The sequence below is a fragment of the Homarus americanus genome, unplaced genomic scaffold (assembly GCF_018991925.1).
Source record: "Homarus americanus isolate GMGI-L3 unplaced genomic scaffold, GMGI_Hamer_2.0 scaffold54679, whole genome shotgun sequence".
Lineage (NCBI taxonomy): Eukaryota > Metazoa > Arthropoda > Malacostraca > Decapoda > Nephropidae > Homarus > Homarus americanus.
Window position 1 is genome coordinate 803,782 of NW_024722701.1, and position 23,300 is coordinate 827,081.

At 42.4% G+C, this 23,300-nt stretch overlaps 1 protein-coding gene across 2 annotated transcripts in view; it reads left to right on the plus strand.

The window, feature by feature from the left end:
- Positions 1 to 23,300, plus strand: part of LOC121863034 — a 67,530-nt gene that overhangs the window by 10,520 nt on the left and 33,710 nt on the right. For both annotated transcript variants that reach the window (XM_042361492.1, XM_042361491.1), the window contains exons 2-5: positions 7,110 to 7,139; positions 15,168 to 15,209; positions 19,277 to 19,288; positions 21,892 to 21,930. In XM_042361492.1, coding sequence (XP_042217426.1) covers positions 7,110 to 7,139; positions 15,168 to 15,209; positions 19,277 to 19,288; positions 21,892 to 21,930 — 123 coding nt within the window. The remainder of the gene's footprint in view (positions 1 to 7,109; positions 7,140 to 15,167; positions 15,210 to 19,276; positions 19,289 to 21,891; positions 21,931 to 23,300) is intronic.

Below are 23,300 nucleotides of genomic sequence, written 5' to 3' on the forward strand. Positions count from 1 at the left end.
CTTACACACACACACACATCGATGAACTAGCAGCTCAAGGCACCGAGAGCAACATACAATAATGTGCATTCGAGTTATTTTATAGAGAATTCCGAGATGTATCGTTCTGTAAACAGTAAGAGATTCCACAGAGGATGACACTCGAGCCTTGTGGTAAGGTGAAGGAGAGAGAGAGAGAGAGAGAGAGAGAGAGAGAGAGAGAGAGAGAGAGAGTAGACGACTGAAGGCCTCACACGAGTCACCTGTAGGATTTGGCAACGTTGTGGCTGTCAGGTAGAAGCCCAGGTGTGCCAACAGTACCCAGTCATAAATGAGACATATATCTCTCTAATGTCACGCCTTGCTTGTTGTTATTATCACTTATTTATAATTTACAATGATATAAAACGGTATTTAAAGGAAAAAAGAAAATAAAGATGAGATTATGGCTTATGTGGGAGATTGGCTGTGATCCATCAACGTTGGTAGTACTGGCGGAGCAGGCTTGCCAACATTACCCCACTCGCTTAGTTACAGGAAATAAAATGTATTCGTATTATTTTTACTTGAGGAGGAGTGAATTATTTTTAATTAATTACAAAACAAGATTAGAGTTATCATAGATATTAATGATAACTTCAAATGAGTGAATTATTGTTTACTTTTAATTATCTCTGTTTACGTGTCTGTTTGTCAGTCTTACCCAAAATATGTCAACAAACAATATCCTTTTCAATACATCAAACTTCAACATCATAATAAATCGCTAGAAATAACCACCAAACATATACAGTCATTCTCAAAAAACTATCTATACAAAATTGTGTTGAAAAAATTTGACACAATGGACGAATGATTTTGATAAAACCCTACCGAGACAACAGGAGTCGTAGCGTTCATTGTGAAACTCATCGATCACCCCGAGTACAGATAGTTTTTTTGGAGTGACTGTTCTAAAATTAACATAAATAACTTAATAAAATATAGAACATTAATATCACTTCAATATCAAGCACCACACACAACTTAATTTACATTCTTTATAAAATACGACAAAACAGCAAAGATTTACTGAACAAAGGAACGATTCTTAGATGTTATTGATGTTTTTGTGTATGTTAAACCCCTTGGGGATATTAAACCATTGTTCTGATAGTTAAATTATTGTCCGTACTGTTAAACCATCGTTCACACAAAGCTAAAACACCATCCTTAAAGCTAAACCATCAATCTCACAGAGTTAAATCACCATCAGCATTAAATCACCCAAATAAATATCCTCATAAATCACTTCAACGTTCAATCGCCTCCAGTATAATCTGTAAACAATAACAATAACATTCATAGAAAAACCTAAACCTAACTAAACATCAATAACGACATTCAATAACATTCGGTGATTTAGAACAGAGATAACTGTTGATTGATTGCATTTTGTGTTTAAGGAGTTAGTGTAGTGTGATTGTTTTAGACTCGTCATTTATATTCGAAGTTGGTGATTGTGGTGGTGATGGGGGATGTGATTGTGGTAATGGTGGTGGTGATTGTGGTGATTGTGGTAGAGACGGTGTGGTGCATGTGGTGGATCAATATCAGGAGTTGTAGCAGCCACACCCTTAAATTTTTAATCACGAACTTTAACTTTCCCACGCACTCTACCACCACTACCACCACTACCACCACACTCCTAATCCACGCACTCTACCACCACTACCACCACCACCACACTCCTAATACGCGCACTCTACCACCTGTGGCCTAGACGAGGTGACAGTGACAAGGACGGAAGGTGGTGACAGTGACTAGGACGGCAGGTGGTGACAGTGACTAGGACGGCAGGTGGTGACAGTGACTAGGACGGCAGGTGGTGACAGTGGCTAGGACGGCAGGTGGTGACAGTGTGGACGGCAGGTGGTGACAGTGACTAGGACGGCAGGTGGTGACAGTGACTAGGACGGCAGATGGTGACAGTGACTAGGACGGCAGGTGGTGACAGTGACAAGGACGGCAGGTGGTGACAGTGGCTAGGACGGCAGGTGGTGACAGTGACTAGGACGGCAGGTGGTGACAATGACTAGGACGGCAGGTGGTGACAGTGGCTAGGACGGCAGGTGGTGACAGTGACTAGGACGGGTGGTGACAGTGACTAGGACGGCAGGTGGTGACAGTGACTAGGACGGCAGGTGGTGACAGTGACTAGGACGGCAGATGGTGACAGTGGCTAGGACGGCAGGTGGTGACAGTGACTAGGGACGGCAGGTGGTGACAGTGGCTAGGACGGCAGGTGGTGACAGTGACTAGGACGGCAGGTGGTGACAGTGGCTAGGACGGCAGGTGGTGACAGTGACTAGGACGGCAGGTGGTGACAGTGACTAGGACGGCAGGTGGTGACAGTGACTAGGACGGCAGGTGGTGACAGTGACTAGGACGGCAGATGGTGACAGTGACTAGGACGGCAGGTGGTGACAGTGACAAGGACGGCAGGTGGTGACAGTGGCTGGGACGGCAGGTGGTGACAGTGACTAGGACGGCAGGTGGTGACAATGACTAGGACGGCAGGTGGTGACAATGGCTAGGACGGCGGGTGGTGACAGTGACTAGGACGGCAGGTGGTGACAGGTGACTAGGACGGCAGGTGGTGACAGTGACTAGGACGGCAGGTGGTGACAGTGACTAGGACGGCAGATGGTGACAGCAGTGGCTAGGACGGCAGGTGGTGACAGTGACTAGGACGGCAGGTGGTGACAGTGGCTGGGACGGCAGGTGGTGACGAGTGACTAGGACGGCAGGTGGTGACGGTGGCTGGGACGGCGGGTGGTGACGGTGACTAGGACGGCAGGTGGTGACAGTGACTAGGACGGCAGGTGGTGACAGTGACTAGGACGGCAGGTGGTGACAGTGACTAGGACGGCAGATGGTGACAGTGACTAGGACGGCAGGTGGTGACAGTGACTTGGGACGGCAGATGGTGACAGTGGCTAGGACGGCAGGTGGTGACAGTGACTAGGACGGCAGGTGGTGACAGTGACTAGGACGGCAGGTGGTGGCAGTGACTAGGACGGCAGATGGTGACAGTGTGACTAGGACGGCAGGTGGTGACAGTGACTGGGACGGCAGGTGGTGACGGTGACTAGGACGGCAGGTGGTGACAGTGACTAGGACGGCAGATGGTGACAGTGACTAGGACGGCAGGTGGTGACAGTGACTAGGACGGCAGATGGTGACAGTGGCTAGGACGGCAGGTGTTGACAGTGGCTAGGACGGCGGGTGGTGAGGTGGCTAGGACGGCAGGTGGTGACAGTGACTAGGACGGCAGGTGGTGACAGTGACTAGGACGGCAGGTGGTGACAGTGACTAGGACGGCGGGTGGTGACTGTGACTAGGACGACAGGTGGGGACAGTGACTAGGACGGCAGGTGGTGACAGTGACTAGGACGGCAGGTGGTGACGGTGACTAGGACGGCAGGTGGTGACGGTGACTAGGACGGCGAGTGGTGACAGTGGCTACGGACGGCAGGTGGTGACAGTGACTAGGACGGCAGGTGGTGACAGTGACTGGGACGGCGGGTGACAGTGACTAGGACGGCAGGTGGTGACAGTGACTAGGACTGGCAGGTGGTGACAGTGACTAGGGACGGCAGGTGGGGACAGTGACTAGGACGGCAGGTGGTGACAGTGACTAGGACGACAGGTGGGGACAGTGACTAGGACGGCAGGTGGTGACAGTGACTAGGACGACAGGTGGGGGACAGTGACTAGGACGGCAGGTGGGGACAGTGACTAGGACGACCAGGTGGGGACAGTGACTAGGACGGCAGGTGTGGTGACAGTGAGACTAGGACAGCAGGTGGTGACAGTGCTAGGACAGCTTGGTGACAGTGACTAGGACGGTGGTGACAGTGACTAGGACGGCAGGTGGGGACAGTGACTAGGACGGCAGGTGGTGACAGTGACTAGGACGGCAGGTGGTGACAGTGACTAGGACGGCAGGTGGTGACAGTGGCTAGGACGGCAGGTGGTGACAGTGACTAGGACGGCAGGTGGTGACAGTGACTAGGACGGCAGGTGGTGACAGTGACTAGGACGGCAGGTGGTGACAGTGACAGGACGGCAGGTGGTGACAGTGGCTGGGACGGCAGGGTGGTGACAGTGAGCTAGGACGGCAGGTGGTGACAGTGACGTAGGACGGCAGGTGGTGACAGTGACTAGGACGGCAGGTGGTGACAGGTGGCTAGGACGGCAGGTGGTGACAGTGACTAGGACGGCAGGTGGTGACAGTGACTAGGACGGCAGGTGGTGACAGTGGCTAGGACGGCAGGTGGTGACAGTGACTAGGCGGCAGGTGAGTGACTAGGACGGCAGGTGGTGACAGTGACTAGGACGGCAGGTGGGACAGTGGCTATGGACGGCAGGTGGTGACAGTGACTAGGACGGCAGGTGGTGACAGTGGCTAGGACGGCAGGTGGTGACAGTGACTAGGACGGCAGGTGGTGACGGTAGGACGGCAGGTGGTGACAGTGGCTAGGACGGCAGGTGGTGACAGTGACTAGGACGGCAGGTGGAAGGCATGGCAAATGAGGGTGAAGTGAGAGAGAATGAAGTGAGGAGAGGGAGGTGAGAGGAGAATGAGGTGAGGAAAGAGGTAGGTGAGGAGAGAGGTGAGGGGAGAGGAAGGAGAGAGAGGGATAGGGAGGTGAGAGGAGAGGGAGGTGGGAGGAGAGGGAGGCGGGAGGAGAGGAGGTGAGAGGAGAGGAAGGAGAGGGAGAGGGAGGCGAGGAGAGAATGGTGGTGAGAGGAGAGGGAGGTGGGAGGAGTGGGAGGTGAGAGGAGAGGAAGGGGAGAGGAGAGGGAGGCGAGGAGAGAGGGAGGTGAGGAGAGGGAGGTAAGGAGAGGGGAAGTGAGGAGAGAAGGCGGTGAGAGGAGAATGAGGGAGAGGGGAGGAGAGGGAGAGGAGGTGGGAGAGAGTGGGGAGGGTAAACACTCGGCGGTGCCTCATGCAAACTCTCTGACAGAAATCGATGAGTGGGGTCTGGCTCCATTGAGAGTTGTGTTCATCATGAGTGGGCTTCCTCTCTCCCTCTCCTCCTCTCCTTCCTCTCCTCCCTCCCTCCTTCCTTTCCTTCCTTCGCCTCCCTCCCTCTCCTCCCTCCACTCCTTGTATTCCCTCAACTTGCCCGGCCCCGTGACCCCTGTGGCACTGATCATACCCGTGACCCCCTGTGGCACTGATCAGACCCGTGACCCCTGTGGCACTGATCATACTCCGTGACCCCTGTGGCACTGATCATACCGTGACCCCTGTGGCACTGATCAGATTGTTAACGACCCCAGTTAATTGGTCTAATTGTGGCATTCAGGAGTATAATTAGTGAGCGGTAATGGTGTTATTATCCTCCTCCTCCTATAATCCTCAATTGATCTCCATCCATCTATAATGCTCCCTCCACCTATAATGCTCCCTCCACCTATAATGCTCCCTCCACCTATAATGCTCCCTCCAAATATGATGCTCCTCTCTATATGCTCCCCCTGTATCTCCTCCCTATAATGCTCCCTCCACCTAATGCTCCCTCCAAATATGATGCTCCCATCTATAATGCCTCATTATACTTTTGTTGTTTTGCCCTCCACTATAATGCTCCCTCCACCTATAATGCTCCCTCCAAATATGATGTTCCCTCCATCTATAATGCTCCCTCCATCTATAATGCTACTTCCACCTATAATGCTCCCTCCAACTATAATGCTTCCTCCACCTATAATCCTCCCTCCACCTATAATGCTCCCTCCACCTATAATGCTCCCTCCAAATATGATGCTCCCTCCAACTATAATGCTCCCTCCAACTATAATGCTCCTTCCACCCCTATGGTTTGGTTAGGTTAGGTTACATAATGGCCACAGAAATAACAAGAAATTTCAGAATATTTTAGGGATTACATAAATTACTTAAATCCCTAACTTAAATAAATCCTTAGCTTAAATATATCCCTTACTTAAATAAATCCTAACTTAAATAAATCCCTTACTTAAATAAATCCTTCACTTAAATAAATCCCTTACTTAAATAAATCCCTTACTTAAATAAATCCCTTACTTAAATAAATCCTTCACTTAAATAAATCCCATACTTAAATAAATCCTAACTTAAATAAATCCCTTACTTAAATAAATCCCTTACTTAAATAAATCCTTCACTTAAATAAATCCCTTACTTAAATAAATCCTAACTTAAATAAATCCTAACTTAAATAAATCCTAACTTAAATAAATCCCTTACTTAAATAAATCCTTCACTTAAATAAATCCCATACTTAAATAAATCCTAACTTAAATAAATCCCTTACTTAAATAAATCCCTTACTTAAATAAATCCTTCACTTAAATAAATCCCTTACTTAAATAAATCCTAACTTAAATAAATCCTAACTTAAATAAATCCTAACTTAAATAAATCCCTTGTAAACATAAACTCCACCCAACTCAATAATGTTACTTATCTACTCACTTATACAACATTTACTTACACTTATCTGATAGAACTTTACATTTTAATTAAGTATTATCATAGGTATAATGAGTCTTATATCATTAATGACCAGTTTAATGAAGAATTTAGTGTGTGTGTGTGTGTGTGTGTGTGTGTGTGTGTTTGATGGAGGGATAAAGTCGTCTGGCGTTAACCTGAATAGTTGAAATGGCGACACTGTATTAAAGAGACGATGGTTAATGACTCTCTCTCTCTCTCTCTCTCTCTCTCTCTCTCATACACAGGTCACTTGTAGAGTACCTGTGTACCTGAGATAATTAATAAGACTTGTTTTATTACTCCTTCAGTGATATAAGTAGGAAATAAGTTGTGTTAATTTTTTATAAGTTGTAAAAATAGTGTTTAATTATTATATGTAGAATCAGGTGTTAAAGTATTATAAGTAAATACAGGTATTAAATCATATGTAGAATCAGCTATTAAAATTTTATAAGTAGATCCAGATATTAAATCATAAGTAGAATCAGCTATTAAAGTGTTATAAATAAATAGTGAAATTATAAAATAACCCAAATGTACGAGGTACTTTTTTGAACATCCTTTATATACGGTGTGAACTAACATTGTATCTCTGTTGCAGTGTTGTTGCTCACGTGCACCGCGGTCCAGGGTGAGGAAGAATGTAGCAGTGAGTAGAGAGTATATGTCCCCTAGCCCCACCAGCCGCGACCTATAAGGGACACCTCTCACACACCGCGCCCTGCAGGAGTGTCTAAACGTGCCCTTAAGGGATTGGTTTAAAAACGCGCCCTTAAGCACAACTCAAGTTACAGTAATGGATTAATTCGATAAGGAGGGATTTTTTTTTTTCTGTCGTTTAAATTTGGATTTTTATATCAAGAAAACGCGACCAAATGTGGGAGGAGATGGGGGAGTGAGGGAGAGTAGAGGGAGTGAAGGAGTGAGGGAGAGTAGGAGGGAGTGAGGGAGAGTAGGAGGGAGTGAGGGAGAGTAGAGAGGAGTGAGGGATGAGGGGGGAGGGTGTCCGAAACTTCAAAATAAACTCAAATTGACTTAAATCAAAATAAATCATTAAATTAGACAGCGATAACAAATTAAAAGTCTTCTGGAGTTTATCAAAACAATTTTCCTCAGAATCCGAGAACAAAAATAAATGACATAATATTGACTTTCATAGAGGGACGATATTTGCCACCAGGGGGACGACTCACAATAAGGCTTTCAATTTGTATTCATAATAAAGTCGGATAAAATCTTAAGGTGGGGTAATTATTTTTTACCTCACATCTAGGGGAAAGTGTAATGATCTAGGGGAAAGTGGAGTGATCTAGGGGAAAGTGTGGTGATTTAGGGGAAAGTGTAGTGATCTAGAGAAAAATGTAGTGATCTAGGGGAAGGTCTAGCTTATTTTCCTTCACCACCCTCCCTCCTTCCTTCCCTCTCTCCCTCCTTCCTTCCCACCCTCCCTCCCGTCAGTATCCTTCTCTACTTTACAATAACGAGTCAGATCACTTGTTGAGGAATCCTAACAGGTGTTCAATGGTGGTGCGATATTCTTTTTGAACCTTTATGTGGACAGGAAACGATTAAATTTTGTTTGGGGGGCTATGTGTGGACAGGAAACGATTAGATTTTGTTTTTGAGACTGTATGTGGACAGGAAACGATTAGATTTTGTTTGGAGGCTATGTGTGGACAGGAAACGATTAGATTTTGTTTTTGAGACTGTATGTGGACAGGAAACGATTAGATTTTGTTTTGGGGGCTATGTGTGGACAGGAAACGATTAAATTTTGTTTGGGGGGCTATGTGTGGACAGGAAACGATTAGATTTTGTTTTTGAGACTGTATGTGGACAGGAAACGATTAGATTTTGTTTGGAGGCTATGTGTGGACAGGAAACGATTAGATTTTGTTTTTGAGACTGTATGTGGACAGGAAACGATTAGATTTTGTTTTGGGGGCTATGTGTGGACCGGAAACGATTAGATTTTGTTTGGAGGCTATGTGTGGACAGGAAACGATTAGATTTTGTTTTTGAGCCTAAATGTGGACAGGAAACGATTAGATTTTGTTTTCTGGGGCCTAATATATACAGGAGATGATATAGATGATATTTGTGAATCTATAAAAGCACAGAAGACGTTATAGAAATTGACTATGGAATCAAAATTCACTAGTTTTTATGTTCAACTGTGTACCTTTAGGGCGACCCCTGGTATAAAAATGTACCTAGATTGAGAAGATTTGTACCCTCTCCAATTAGTTTTTGGGGTCATGTTAAAGGTTCTCATTTGACATAACCCAAGTGATTTTTTTTGGTTTCATACACTCAAAAATAATATCACACCATCTTTAAATCCCTAAAATAACAAACCTTAAATTTTAAATCCCCTGGCTGCGTTATAAGGGTAAAGTTAACTGTTAGTGAGATGTAATTTGGCGCGTTTTTCTCTGTTTACATCGGATGCTCAATTGATTACTCAGTCACCTCGAGATATGGCGCCTAAAATGCTTCCCTGAGGAGAATGCGCGTGTTTGGTGTCGCTGAAATACATGACTCTCTACTGCTTTTAATGTTTCTAGTTTTCAAGATTTATTATCAGTGAATTCAAAAGGTTTATATTAATTTATAAACATCAGAAGAGTTACCAGGTGGGCTTGTATAAGAAGATAGATAAGGGGGTTACTATTTGAATTCACTACCGTAGTTGAGTAATATAGCCAAGCGGTATGTTATCATAGTAGCGTTCGTGTTTAGTCAAAATAATTAGATTAGAATTTTAACTCATAAATAAATGATTCGCATGATAAAAAAAAACAGAGTAATATTGTAGTTAGATATATGCATGATTTAGACGTAGAATTATCACATTTAACTTAATATAAATGCATGAATAAGCATGTTGAGTTAACAGCAAGATGGAATACAAATGACAATCTCCATAACCAGGTGACGTATATATATATATAAACCTCATCACTGCCGGATCTATAACATGTGAATATTTGTATTAAAAAATATGTATTAATTTACGTTCTATATAAAGATTAAAATTTACCTGCGTTGATTTTTGTTTTTATTTACAGTCGACAGGTGTAACAGGTGTGAAGACAGGTGTAACAGGTGTGAAGTCATGGTGAGGGGGTGGTGGGGAGGACAGGAATATAGTGTGGGGGAGGAAACATGTTAGCTGGGGATATTTTGGGCTAGTTAGGGGGTGAGGGGTGAGGGGGTGTGGGGAGAAGGGTGAGACCTAGGGGAGAGGAGGGGTCAGTATACTGTTGGGGATATATTGTGGGGGTTATACTGTATATGCTATAAGGGATATACTGATATACTGATAAATATTATAATAGTATACTGTAGAAGATATGCCAGTATATATAAGAGGAGATATATTGATATATTACTGTTGGTTATATAACAGTATATCTTATAAGGGATATACTGATATATACCACAAGATATACTGTTGTAAAGGGTAAAGAAATCTCAATAGAAAACGTCACTGCCGGTTTTTTAAGAGAATTAAACAGTACAGAAACTAATAAAGGTCAGGTAACCTAACCTAACCTAACCTGACCTGACCTGACCTGACCTGACCTGACCGAACCTAACCTGACCTGACCTGACCTGACCTGAGAGATAATTATGTTTTCACTTTTTAAAAAATACGACAGGTAAACAAAGAATGACGTCACTAAGACTCATCAGGGAGCTATACCTCTCAGGTAAACAAAGAATGACGTCACTAAGACTCATCAAGGAGCTATACCTCTCAAGTAAACAAAGAATGACGTCACTAAGACTCATCAAGGAGCTATACCTCTCAAGTAAACAAAGATTGACGTCACTAAGACTCATCAAGGAGCTATACCTCTCAAGTAAACAAAGATTGACGTCACTAAGACTCATCAAGGAGCTATACCTCTCAAGTAAACAAAGAATGACGTCACTAAGACTCATCAGGGAGCTATACCTCACAAGTAAACAATGAATGACGTCACTAAGACTCATCAAGGAGCTACACCTAGTTTACAGTGCACCCAATACACAGTTTACCCTCAGTATGGTTTACACCTGAGCGGAGTTTATCGTATTTGTTGTAAAGGGTTGAGAGGCGCCAGTGGTTAGGTAATGGCGCGTGTTGCACCTCCAGTCTAGCCGTATAATGGTGCGTAATGGTCCTTCACGCCTTTACGAATTGCAGCTGCTGGTTCATGGTTAGGTTAGCTTTGCTTAGGTTGGGGTTAGGTTAGGTTAGGTCAGGGTAGGTTAGGTTAGGTTAGGTTAGGTTAGGTTAGGTTAGGTTAGGTTAGGTTAGGTTGGAGTGAGTTAGGTTAGGGTAGGTTAGGTTAGGTTAGGTTAGGTTAGGTTGGTTTTAAGGTGAAATGTTTCAATTATACTGATATATATTTTGGAGGGACATTAATTAGCCCTCTAAGCTTATATCACCTGAAGATTAACCACCTGAACCTACCCACCTACTTCCTAACCTAACCTAACCTAACCTAACCTAACCTAACCTAACCTAACCTAACCTAACCTAAACTAGGAGTGTGTAGTCTTCAGGTAGCCCATATATAAACTCGTATAATTAAGGCATCGTAGATTAATAATAAACTTGATGAATGATTAAAAAAAAGTATTATTGTTACGTTAATAAAATGACAAAAGTATAGAGGAGGTAAATTAGTGAGAGAGAAAAAAAGTTGGAAATTTGGTGGAGGGAGTCGGCGTATAAAACTCAGGTTGCATCCGACCCGCGGCCCACTGTGTCTGCATCCCTACACTTATCCTCGACTTAGGTTTAGTTCAAGTTATTGTTTCAATTCATTAATGAATTCCAAATAAAAATATATCTTTATTTTATGTTTATATTTAGTAGTATAGTAAATAATAACAAATATTATGTTTATTATCTCACTGATTAGACTAAATGACTCGATGAAATTCTAGATTTAGGTTTCGAACACACAACACCTCACCGAAATAGCATGTTCTATAGCGGAGTCTCCCAAAATAGCACGAGAGATTATATACTGTAGAACCCTGTAATGGCGGCTTATTACAGAGAGTTGGGCGGGCTGCTGCATCTTATATGTCTGTTCTCAGTGCCAGCCATCCTGTTCAGCGCCATAGCCTCGTCACTGTTACTCCTTATGAAGAGTGAATCAGTGTATCGCCTTTAAGGGTGAGTGTGTGGCTGGGCTGTGTGGTGAGGAGGGAAGGAGGAGGAGAAGATGCTGGTGGTGGTGGTGATTGGTGGTGGTAGTAGGAGGAGGAGGGAGAGATGCTGGGTGGTGGTGGTGATTGGTGGTGGTAGTGAGGAGGAGGGAGGGAGAGATGCTGGGTGGTGATTGATTGGTGGTGGTAGTGAGGAGAGAGAGGGAGGGAGGAAGGAGATGCTGGGTGGTGGAGGTGATTGGTGGTGGTGGTAGGGGAGAGAGGGAGGAGGGAAGGAAGGGAGATGCTGGGTGGTGGAGGTGATTGGTGGTGGTAGTGAGGGAGAGAGAGGAAGGAGGGAGAGATGCTGGGTGGTGGTGGTGATTGGTGGTGGTAGTGAGGAGGAGGAGGGAGGATAATATAGGAAGGGAGAGAATAAGGGAAAGAATGAGAGAGAAGGAAAGGAGGTAGGGACGATAGAGAGGAAGAGGAGAGAGGAGAGGGGTAGAAATAAGAAGAAAGTATAAGGAAGAGGGGAAATAAGATAGAAACAAGAAGAAAACGTAGAAGGCGAGAAAATGAGAAAAAAAAAGAAATAGAGCACAAAGGAAAGTAAAGACTCGTATTTTGACATTATTTTGAGCATTGTTTTAAAATCATTTTCTTCGTCGTGTTTTGGCGGGAAATTCAATAATAAAACAAATAATTTACTCTCAAAGAAATAAAGATACACGTTTCATAAATCCATCTACAAGTTATTTATGAAATTTATTGACCTGAAGGCTATATAGGTATCTGAAATATGACGTCTAATGAACCACACACCTGAACCAGACCAAACAAGAGGGATAATTAATATAAAAAACAAAATCCTATCGCGTACCTCCTCTCTCCCTCCCCCCGATAAGCCAATAACTACTACCAATTGGTCATTACTCGATTAATCACTTTCACCGAGAGCCAACCAGCCTGGCACTATCCTAACAACATTTAACTTAGGTCATTATACGTGGCCTCCCTTAGTGTTACCTCTCAGCTGTTGCGTGAATGTGTGGACAGAGAGTGCAAGAATAAACAGATAACTACATAACTAACTACATAAATAAACAAATAAATAAATCTAGCGTATATTAACCTTATTTTATTAACATTTCATTTATCATTTTAACAATAAACTACAGCTCAGTAACAGAAAACACAGGGACTCCACTACCTTGGTAACTCGGCACAACACTGTTTACAAACTTGAGGTAAACTAAGAATTGTATCAGTTTGTCCTCCCGTCTGAAAGGAAGTTCATATCAGATGTGTGTTTGTATCTGTGTCTCTTGTGGTTTGGCTGTGATATATTGGAGAGAGAGAGAAAAGAGAGAGATAGAGATGAGAGAGAGGGAATTAGTCTGTAATTGTCTCTTATTTGGCAGGAGAAATGTAATCCTTTTTTATTACATTATACAGCTTTCATTTCTATCTGTTCCTTCATTCTTCTTCTCTTTCTCTTACCAACACCCTTCCCCTGCCACCAACACCATGCACCAACACCTTCTCTACCCTTCCACCAACACCCTTCACCAACACCCTTCACAACACCTGCCACCAACACCCTTCCACCCTGCCACCAACACCCTTCCACCCTGCCACCAACACCCTTCCACCCTGCCACCAACACCCTTCCACCCTGCCACCAACACCCTTCCACCCTGCCACCATACAATACCATTCTCACACCAAACTAAGTGGGAATCGAACCCCAGTCGCAAAGGTTGAGAGACGATCGGGCTAACAATGGACCATCGACTTGTTTGATGTCTCCCGATGCTCATTTGTTTATATAAAAAAAGTAAACACAGTCAGTTATTAGTGACAGCTGAGTGACAACCGTGTCATTAAACAATCACAACATTCACTACAATCACCACAATCACAACACCTCGAAATTACTATTGTTATTGTTATTTTGTTTATATTTACACAGAAACAATGTAAACAAACTTAAACTTCATCTTCGTGAGAGTCTGTGTTTACATTCTTACTTTTGGTCTCTTATAAAACCTTTGAAGATGAGGCATTAGTTTGATGACACCCACTTACAAAAACAAACTATATTTTTCTCAAGTTATGATTGGTGGATTGACATGAGTGACTCCTCCTCTCCTTAGGTAACAGGACTGACAGCTAGTTAAATAAAAATGTAAATAACTCCTAGACAAAATGAGAAGAGAGAACCACACGAGAAGGTTGTGGTCAATGTGTGGGTGGCGGTGTAAACCTGGATGATCACCTGAAGATTAGACACCCAAGTTACTCCTTCCTTGACGACACACACACAGGTAACATTACATTGTGGATCTACCCATACCTATACACGTAATAATAGCAGGATAACATGATAGAGTTGGGGAGGATAGATTGGGGCAGGATAGAGTAGAGCAGGATAAAGTAAGGCAGGATAGATTGGGGTAGGATAGAGTAGAGCAGGGTAAGGCAGGATAGAATGGGGCAGGATAGAGTAGAGCAGGATAGATTGGGGAAGGATAGGGTAGGGCAGGATAGAGGCGGGTAGGATGGAGGCATGCAGGAAACTCGCCACGGCAGCATTGGGTTAAAGAGGAGGGAACAAACTGAGTCATTTAGGGAGGAGGTAGAGGGGAGAGGGGGAGGAGGGGGGGGGAGAGGAGGAAGGAAGGAGGGAGAAATAGTGGTGGTCGAGGGGGAAAGAAGGAGGGAGTAAGCGGCGGAGGGAAGGAAGGAAGGAGGGAGTAAGCGGCGGAGGGAAGGAAGGAGGGAGAAATAGTGGTGGTCGAGGGGGAAAGAAGGAGGGAGTAAGCGGCGGAGGGAAGGAAGGAGGGAAAGAAGGAAAGAGAGAGAGGATAATTATGCAAGAAAAGAAGAAGAAGAAATAAGAGAGAGAAAGTAAAGTGTGTGTGTGTGTGTGTGTGTGTGTGTGTGTGTGTGTGTGTGTGTGTGTACAATCTCGCAGGCAAATGTTAAACTCCATTACAATATTCACAATCACAAGCGAACGAATACAATAGATCACCTAACTAACTGTGTTGTGTGGACTAACTTCTGTAGTTAGACTCTAAGAACTTTAAAAACAACCAGGTAAATAAGGATTTTAGGTCTTAATTAAGATTTTACTACCTTTACAATCATAGTATAGGTGTTTGTACATAAATCATGAATATATTTAGTAAATTTAATTAAGACAATACCAAGAAAATGAAACTCAAAAGAGAATAAAAGCTTAAAAGTCGTAAAAAAAAAATCTAGGAATTAAGAAAAAAATATCGAAGTTTCCCCTTAAAATAAAATAAATTTCTTTCATAATATTGATTAAAAAATACAAAGGGGATTTTATTCATCATATTTAAATTGAAACACAAATAAAAAAATAAAGAACATTATATTATTATTACTTATTTATTTTCAGAAGGTCAACTTAAGAGTGTTAATGGTACAAAATTTAATGCCAATCTCAATGTTATTTTTTGTTCTCTCTGCCTAGGAGAAAACGAGACTGTGGTGTATGTACCCAGAGGCAAGCCAGGTATGGTAACGATGTATCTATGCCCCTCCAGCTGCCCCCTTACCCTTACTAATCGTGCCCCGTCGCCCTGCCCCACCACGCCCCATTGCCCAGACCTAAAGCCTTGCCCAATGCCCACCTCCGTCTCCCCCTCCTCGCCCTGCCCACCTCCCTCCTCACCCCTGCCCACCTCCTCACCCTGCCCACCTCCTCCTCGCCCTGCCCACCTCCTCCTGCCCTGCCCACCTCCCCCTCCTCGCCCTGACCCTATCTGACCCGACAAGACCCAATCACCATTTCTTATTTCCACTTCACTATCTCTCCATCCACATACTTGCTGATCCATGTCCTCACACTCCACACCCTCCACACCATCCACACCTCCACACACCTCCACACCCTCCGACTTCTAATAATGTTTTCAGTTATGTATAATTATATATAAGCATACATATGTATATTATAATATATATTTATACATAATGTTTTAGAGTAGTAGATGACCTACCCTTGTACTGCATTGACCTTGGTATTGTGTGTTGACCTTGGTACTGTGTGGTGACCTTGACCTTGGTACTGTGTGGTGACCTTGGTACTGTGTGTTGACCTTGGTACTGTGTGGTGACCTTGGTACTGTGTGACCTACATAAGCTGTGTTATTCTGGCTTGTGGTGAGTTTTCCCTTTACTAACACTTATCTTTCTTACACTTGACCTTAATAACCTTTGACCTTTGACCCAGCAGGGCTACGGAACAGCCAGGGAGCCGTGTTAGAGTATACTACGATGTATAATCCTGATATAACATTGGTATGATTAATATATTCCGGTTTATATTGAGGTGATTTGACTCATTTGCATATCACTGAATCTATGAATAACCTGCGTGTTGTAAAATAAAGTTTCATTCACTGTAAATTTGTTTCTTTAGTGTAAATATGAATGTGGAATATGTTTACCTCAACACATAAACTGGAGGTCACAGGTGTAGGAGGCTGTCAGCTGGTGCAGGTTTGTACAGGTGTGAGAGGCTGTCAGTTAGTACAAGTGTGTGTGTGTGTGTGTGTGCACAGGGTGATGTAATGCATCTAGCGTGGCAGCACTATGTCAGTGTTAAGGTACAAGCATTGCATGCTCTCTCTCGCTTTCAGCTACTGCCGCTGGCTGGCCCTCGTGATGAACAGGGAAGCACCACACTACTTTCGAGTTAGCCCGACTGCATACCGAGGCAGACAAGCGCCGGTCCCGTATCGGCCGCTTTAGTCACCTCAGAGCTCACCAACTAAGGTGACATCCTTAATAACTCGTATCATTGTATCACAGCTGGATGATCGTTATACTCGATTCCAAGTGACAGCAAAGTAGTAGTAGTAGAGTGAGTGTGTGTGTGTGTGTGTGTGTGTGTGTGTGTGTGTGTGTGTGTGTGTGTTTGTATGTATGTATATGATTGTATGTATGTATTTGTATGTATTTAAACTCCTATTACTATCATTCTTAAACAGTGTAAATAAAACCGGGTCACATAAAAAGTGTAAACAAAACAAAACCTTCAACTATTCAAGGAATCTCCCATAGCCGGCACTGCACTCGAACACCTCCAAAACTCAACTGTATAATTAGGGTACTGTACCTATCTACACCTGGGTGGACTAGCAGTGGCCTGGAATCGAACCATTGGCCTTCACAACATCCACTGAATTAATAACGAACGGAAATGTCAAATAAATGTCATTCTCATTTGTGTTCACCGAGGCGACTAAGGTGTGGTGTGGTGGTGGTTGTGGCAGGAGAAAATAAAACAGGGTAGGGTAGGGTAGGGTAGGGTAGGGTAGGGTAGGGTAGGGTGGTGGTGAGGTGGGGTAGGGTGGTAGGAGTAAGATGCAGGTGGGACAGTTGGGTTTGGGTAGAATTGGGTTAAGTGAGGTAGGGTGGGGTGGGGTGGGGTAGGGTAGGTGGGAGATGGGAGTGCAGGGTAGGTAGGAGTAGGTTAGGGTAGGGTTCGTTGGGTGGGGTAGGAGTAGGGTAGGGTGGGTGTAGGGTAGGGTGGTAGGGTAGGAGTGGAGTAAAGGTGGGGTGGGGTAGGGTAGGGTAGGGTAGGGTAGTGTAGGTTAGGGTAGGTTCTTCACTATCATTATACACAAAAACATTTCACTTTTATATATAAGCTTTAACCTTTTGTTGTTCACCCTTTATTTTTTTTTATTTTTTTTTTTACGATTTATTGGTTAAAAAAATTATGCAATCAGAAAAAAATTATGTAAATTATCAAACCTTCGTTCCTGAGATACGGTTCAGTTGCCATGTCATATTTTTGTTCACAATATGCAGACAGTCGGAAACATAACAATGATAACGTGTTTACCAGGTTGTGACGGACGTATTGATGGGTTGTAGGTTATGAAGGGAATGTTGTTGTGATGTTGGTTATATGATATAGAAACTGAAACTACAGAGGGCTTTACATACACACACACACACAGACATACAATCACACATACACTTACACACTTACACATGCACACACATACACCCACACACTTACACATGCACACACATACACCCACACACTTACACATTTTCATCATTCTCACTCTCTTACTCTCATCATATCTCTCAAGTCGATCATAACATTGAGGAATTTCCCTAAAGTAAGACACATTTTAAAGATAATATTCCCCTGTCTTCCTCTCTGTAAATATTTGTCAACTTTGGTCAGCACAAAAAATCGGTGTTGCTCGTTCTGTCAACTTAGGTCAGCACAAAAAATCGGTGTTGCTCGTTCATATATTAGTCTTCGTCAGCACAAAAATCAGCAGATTGCTCTGTCACTTTTGGTCAGCACAAAAAAATCGGTGTTGTCGTTTTTCAACACACATATTGACCTTCCTGCCGTCATATACCGCTAGCGTCCCATGATGTTATCAGCGCGCCGGGGTTGTGTGGTGTTAAGGAGTTAGGAACAGAGGCATCGATGTCGGTTTGAAAGATGCTCAATTATGCTCTCTTGCGCTGTGTTGACAAACCAACACTTTGACCGAGATGAATGCCCCCCCACTCTCTCGCCAGACCTGAAGGATCTGGTGAAATTTTTGATATCAGGGTTCAGATTGTGGGGAATGATCAGCTGAAGTTGTATCGCCAACCTTCGCTAACGATAGGCCTGCTACGCTGAAGCGACGCCAAATCAACAGCAATATAAATGGCGACATGCGTATAGGAAGAGCGTTATTATACACACCTGCCTATAGACGTTTTACCTGAGTCCCAACAGATCAAAGTTGTTGTTCCAGGAAACCATTGAAGTATAGATAATTGAATCTAAACTATAAATCCCTGAAAGGCATTAGATTCTTTTACCCTGTGATGTTGCAACATCATGACAGGAGGCCAGAATACCTACCACGATGCAATCCTCACATAAGGAAGATCGCAAAGCTTGCCAGACCAACCAAGACTATCAAGGTATACCCCAACCTCAATCCAAATCACTGAGGCACACTGTACGTTGTCAAAGTGTCAGGCATGAGCTACACGACACAGGTGCCAGATTATACACCTGTTACTGGTGACAAATGGCACTTCACCTCCAGCCACAGGCAGCAATATACCAAGGTGACTGTCTTGTAAGAGTAGCAAAAAATGCCTACATGATTCTGAACATGGGGTCCCATTCTTGCCAGCTTAGTTAGGTTAGGGTTAGGTTTGGTTAGGTTAGGTTAGGTTGAAGGTTGGGCTAAGTTAGGTTAGGTTAGGTTGCCAGGTTAGTTAGGTTAGGTTAGGCAGTGTTAGCTAGCTGGCTTGGGTTGTGTTAGCAGGTTAGGCTGGGCTTAAGAAGAAAGAAGAAGTTAGGGTGAAGGCAGTTAGGCATCATCTATAGTTTTTTGTCATATTCTGTTATCCCTCTCAACACATCTTTATTCCACCTTGCATTGTCCCTCAATAAGTCGATCTCGTGAACTGGCCTGAAATATAAGCGACCTAGGCAATGTAGTTTCACCTCCACCAATAATCATAGCTTCCATTGAAGAGGAGCCCTCTCATTATAGGCCTAGCCACAATTAACTGATCCCGTTTCTATGTTTATTTCAGCTGATGACGAAGGTAAGTTGACTGCCCCTTTACCCTTGCATCAGTATCAAATAATTTACTCTAGAATCTCCCATCACCCAAAATTTATTCAAGAATTTTACAACGAGAAAAAAAACACGCACAAAAAAAAAATTGTATTAAAAGTTATGCACGGAGAATTTCTATACTCAGGAAATTTTTAAGATAAATTCCTGGGAGGTATTTGGGGATTTACTTCAAGAGAACGTCATAGTATTGGTGATAGAATTTCCCCATACTCTTCTCCAATAAATTTTTACCAAAGTGCCACTTTGAACTTTCTTCTTCCCACGAGATCCAATCCATCGAGGTCATTCGGCATTAGAATCCCTCAAGGCCGATAAGTAAACTTGAGTACGAGCAGCGAACCCTGAGTAATGATGAAGAAACTCCTTGAGTACGATGTTTTAACTCTTTGAGTACGATGTTTTAATCCCTTGAGTACGATGTTTTAACCCCTTGAGTACGATGTTTTAACCCCTTGAGTATGATGTTTTAACCCCTTGAGTACGATGTCTTAACTCTTTGAGTACGATGTTTTAATCCCTTGAGTACGATGTTTTAACCCCTTGAGTACGATGTCTTAACCTCTTGAGTACGATGTTTTAATCCCTTGAGTACGATGTTTTAACCCCTTGAGTACGATGTTTTAACCCCTTGAGTACGATGTCTTAACCTCTTGAGTACGATGTTTTAACCCCTTGAGTACGATGTCTTAACCTCTTGAGTACGATGTTTTAACCCCTTGAGTACGATGTTTTAACTCCTTGAGTACGATGTTTTAACTCTTTGAGTACGATGTTTTAATCCCTTGAGTACGATGTTTAAGAGTGTGGGTTAAGCCAGAAATTGAGAGATCCCTAAGCTAACCGACATCAATGTATGTGTGTATGCGTGTGTGTGTGTGTGTGTGTGTGTGTATGTGTAGGTATGTGTGTGTGTGTGTGTGTGTGTGTGTGTGTGTGTATGTGTGAGTGTATGTATGGTATGTGTGTATGTGTGTGTGTGTGTGTGGGTATGTGTGTATATGCGTGTGTTTGTATATAAGTGTGTGAATCTGTGTCTGTGTGTATATATATATGTGTGTACGTGTGTATATATGAACGTCTGTGTGTATGTAACTCAAAAGAATTCATCACAACGATCACTAAAGTATTATATCAACATTTAATAAATAATAATAACAATAATAATTTCATAATTTTACTGTAAAACTTTCTAATACTTTTTCAATCGACATAAATTATTTTTTTTCAATAATGGTCTTTGAGTTCCCGACCCGGAGAGAGAGGACTGCCTTATTAGGTTAATTACCCATAAGGCGGGAGGAGGAGGAGGGACAGGGAGGGAGGGGAGGGGAGGGCAGTTCACACGTCTGACGTCACTGCTTCTCCTCGATCAATCAGTGACGTCACGAAGGTAAACACAATTTCCCTTACTCTCTGGACGCGTTAGGATGTGGTGAAGACTGCTGGGTTATTATTATTATTATTGTTATTATTATTATTATTATTGTTATTATTATTGTTATTATTGTTATTATTATTATTAGTGTTATTATTATTATTATTATTATTATTATTATTATTATTATTATTATTATTATTATTATTATTATTATTGTTGTTGTTGTTGTTGTTGTTGTTATTATTGTTATTATTATTATTATTATTATTATTGTTGTTGTTGTTGTTATTATTATTGTTATTATTATTATTATTATTATTATTATTATTGTTGTTGTTGTTGTTATTATTATTATTATTATTATTATTATTATTATTATTGTTGTTGTTGTTGTTATGACGTGCTGAGGGGGTGTGTGTACTGGTCGCTTATTGGCTGATGTGTGGGAATACTGCCCGCTTATTGGCTGGGATTAACTGGATACGTAGGAGTACCGCTCGCTTATTGGTTGACTGGCTGAGTGAATGGATTTTTGCTTTATACAGTCGAGTCACAATCTAGTTAAAACAGAGTGTGTGTGTGTGTGTGTGTGTGTGTGTGTGTGTGTGTGTGTGTGTGTGTGTGTGTGTCTATCCTATAAAAGACTCCAAAATGTCAAGACCTCACAAGGCCAGACTCTCTCTCTCTCTCTCTCTCTCTCTCTCTCTCTCTCTCTCTCTCTCTAACCACTAACTCTCTCTCTAACCACTAACACATTATCACATCATTTTAACAACAGATTTAAAGTTAATTATCAACTATTAACAAAAACGTATCTTTACTGAATGACTTTTGTTAAAATATTCATAAAAAGTATTTAACAAAAACCTATAATTTAACGTAAAGAAAAGTTTAATTATTGCCTGTTGTTTCTGTAATATTCACGTAGTGTTTTGTTTAATATTTTATCATATGAGAAGTGATTGTATTGATAAAATTTACGTGAATTGTATTAATAAAATTTAAGTGAATTTTACTAATAAGTTACGTGAATTGTATTAATAAAATTTACGTGAATTTTATTAATAAAATTTACGTGAATTGAATTAATAAAATTTACGTGAATTTTATTAATATAAGTTACGTGAATTGCATTAATAAAATTTACGTGAATTGTATTAAGAAAAAATGCCTTCTAATGTTCGTTTCAGAATCAGAGCCGAACGTGCGGATAGTGATCGAGCCCAAAGGTGGTGTGGTGGTGTGGTGGTCTGTGTAGTGACTGTGGCTACTGCTGTATACTCCCTGGGGTCTTATCTCTCTCTCTCTCTCTCTCTCTCTCTCTCTCTCTCTCTCTCTCTCTCTCTCTCTCTCTGTCTCTCTCGTTGTATTTACTTATTTCTCTGTCTGTCTGTCTGTCTCTCCCCCTCTCTCTCTCCCTCTTTTTTTCTCTCTCCCTGTGTCTCGTCGGCGTAGGGCGGGAGGAGGAAAGGTCAAACGCCCACAGGAAAGGTGTAGTGCCAGATTGAGGTGTCGAGGTTGATACAGGTGTAGTCTAGAACGTTACACACACACACACATTGACCCCACCACCCACCTGCATACACACACAATACAATAATATTACACCAAAACGCCCACATTAATAATAATAATAAATATACATGAAGCTAAGCAAACAAGTTACAAACACGAAGAAGGTTACGGAGATTATTATTGTTTCTAGTATATTATAATTACCCAAGTTCCCCCCCATTTATTCGTTTCTGTTGTTTTGGACGATTTCTTTAGTGAACCAAAACACACTGGAGCCTTACGAATACGGTATCATTGGGACTCTACCTTATCCGAATTACCGAGATATCCGAGTTACTTAAATATCCGAGTTACCGATATATCCGAATTACCGAAATATCTGAGTTACTGAAATATCTGAGTTACCGATATATCCGAATTACCGAAATATCCGAGTTACTGAAATATCCGGATTACCAATATATCCGAATTACCGAAATATACGAGTTACTTAAATATCCGAATTACCTAAATATCCGAGTAACTGGAATATCCGAATTACCGATATATCCGAATTACCGAAATATTCCAGTTACCGGAGTATCTGAATTACCGATATATCCGAATTACCGAAATATCCGAATTACCGAAATATCCGAATTACCGAAATATCCGAATTACCGAAATATCCGAATTATCGATCTTGCTCCACAATTCAACATTTTTTCCGTATATTTACGTTCACTCGTCTGTTATTTTTACATAGTATAAATGTGAAAAAAAAACGTAATACAGAAATATATGACTTACTATGATGTAGACTGTGGTGAACTCTGTAGGGGTGTCTCGGGATGTCGTGAGATGTCTTGAAATATCTTGGGATGTCTTGGAATCTCTTGGAATGTCTTAGGATATCTTGGGGATGTCTTCTGATGTCCTTTGATGTTTTTGGATGTCTTGGAATGTCTTAGGATGTCCTTTGATGTCTTGAGATGTCTTGAAATATCTTGGGGATGTCTTGGAATCTCTTGGAATGTCTTAGGATATCTTGGGGATGTCTTCTGATGTCCTTTGATGTTTTTGGATGTCTTGGAATGTCTTAGGA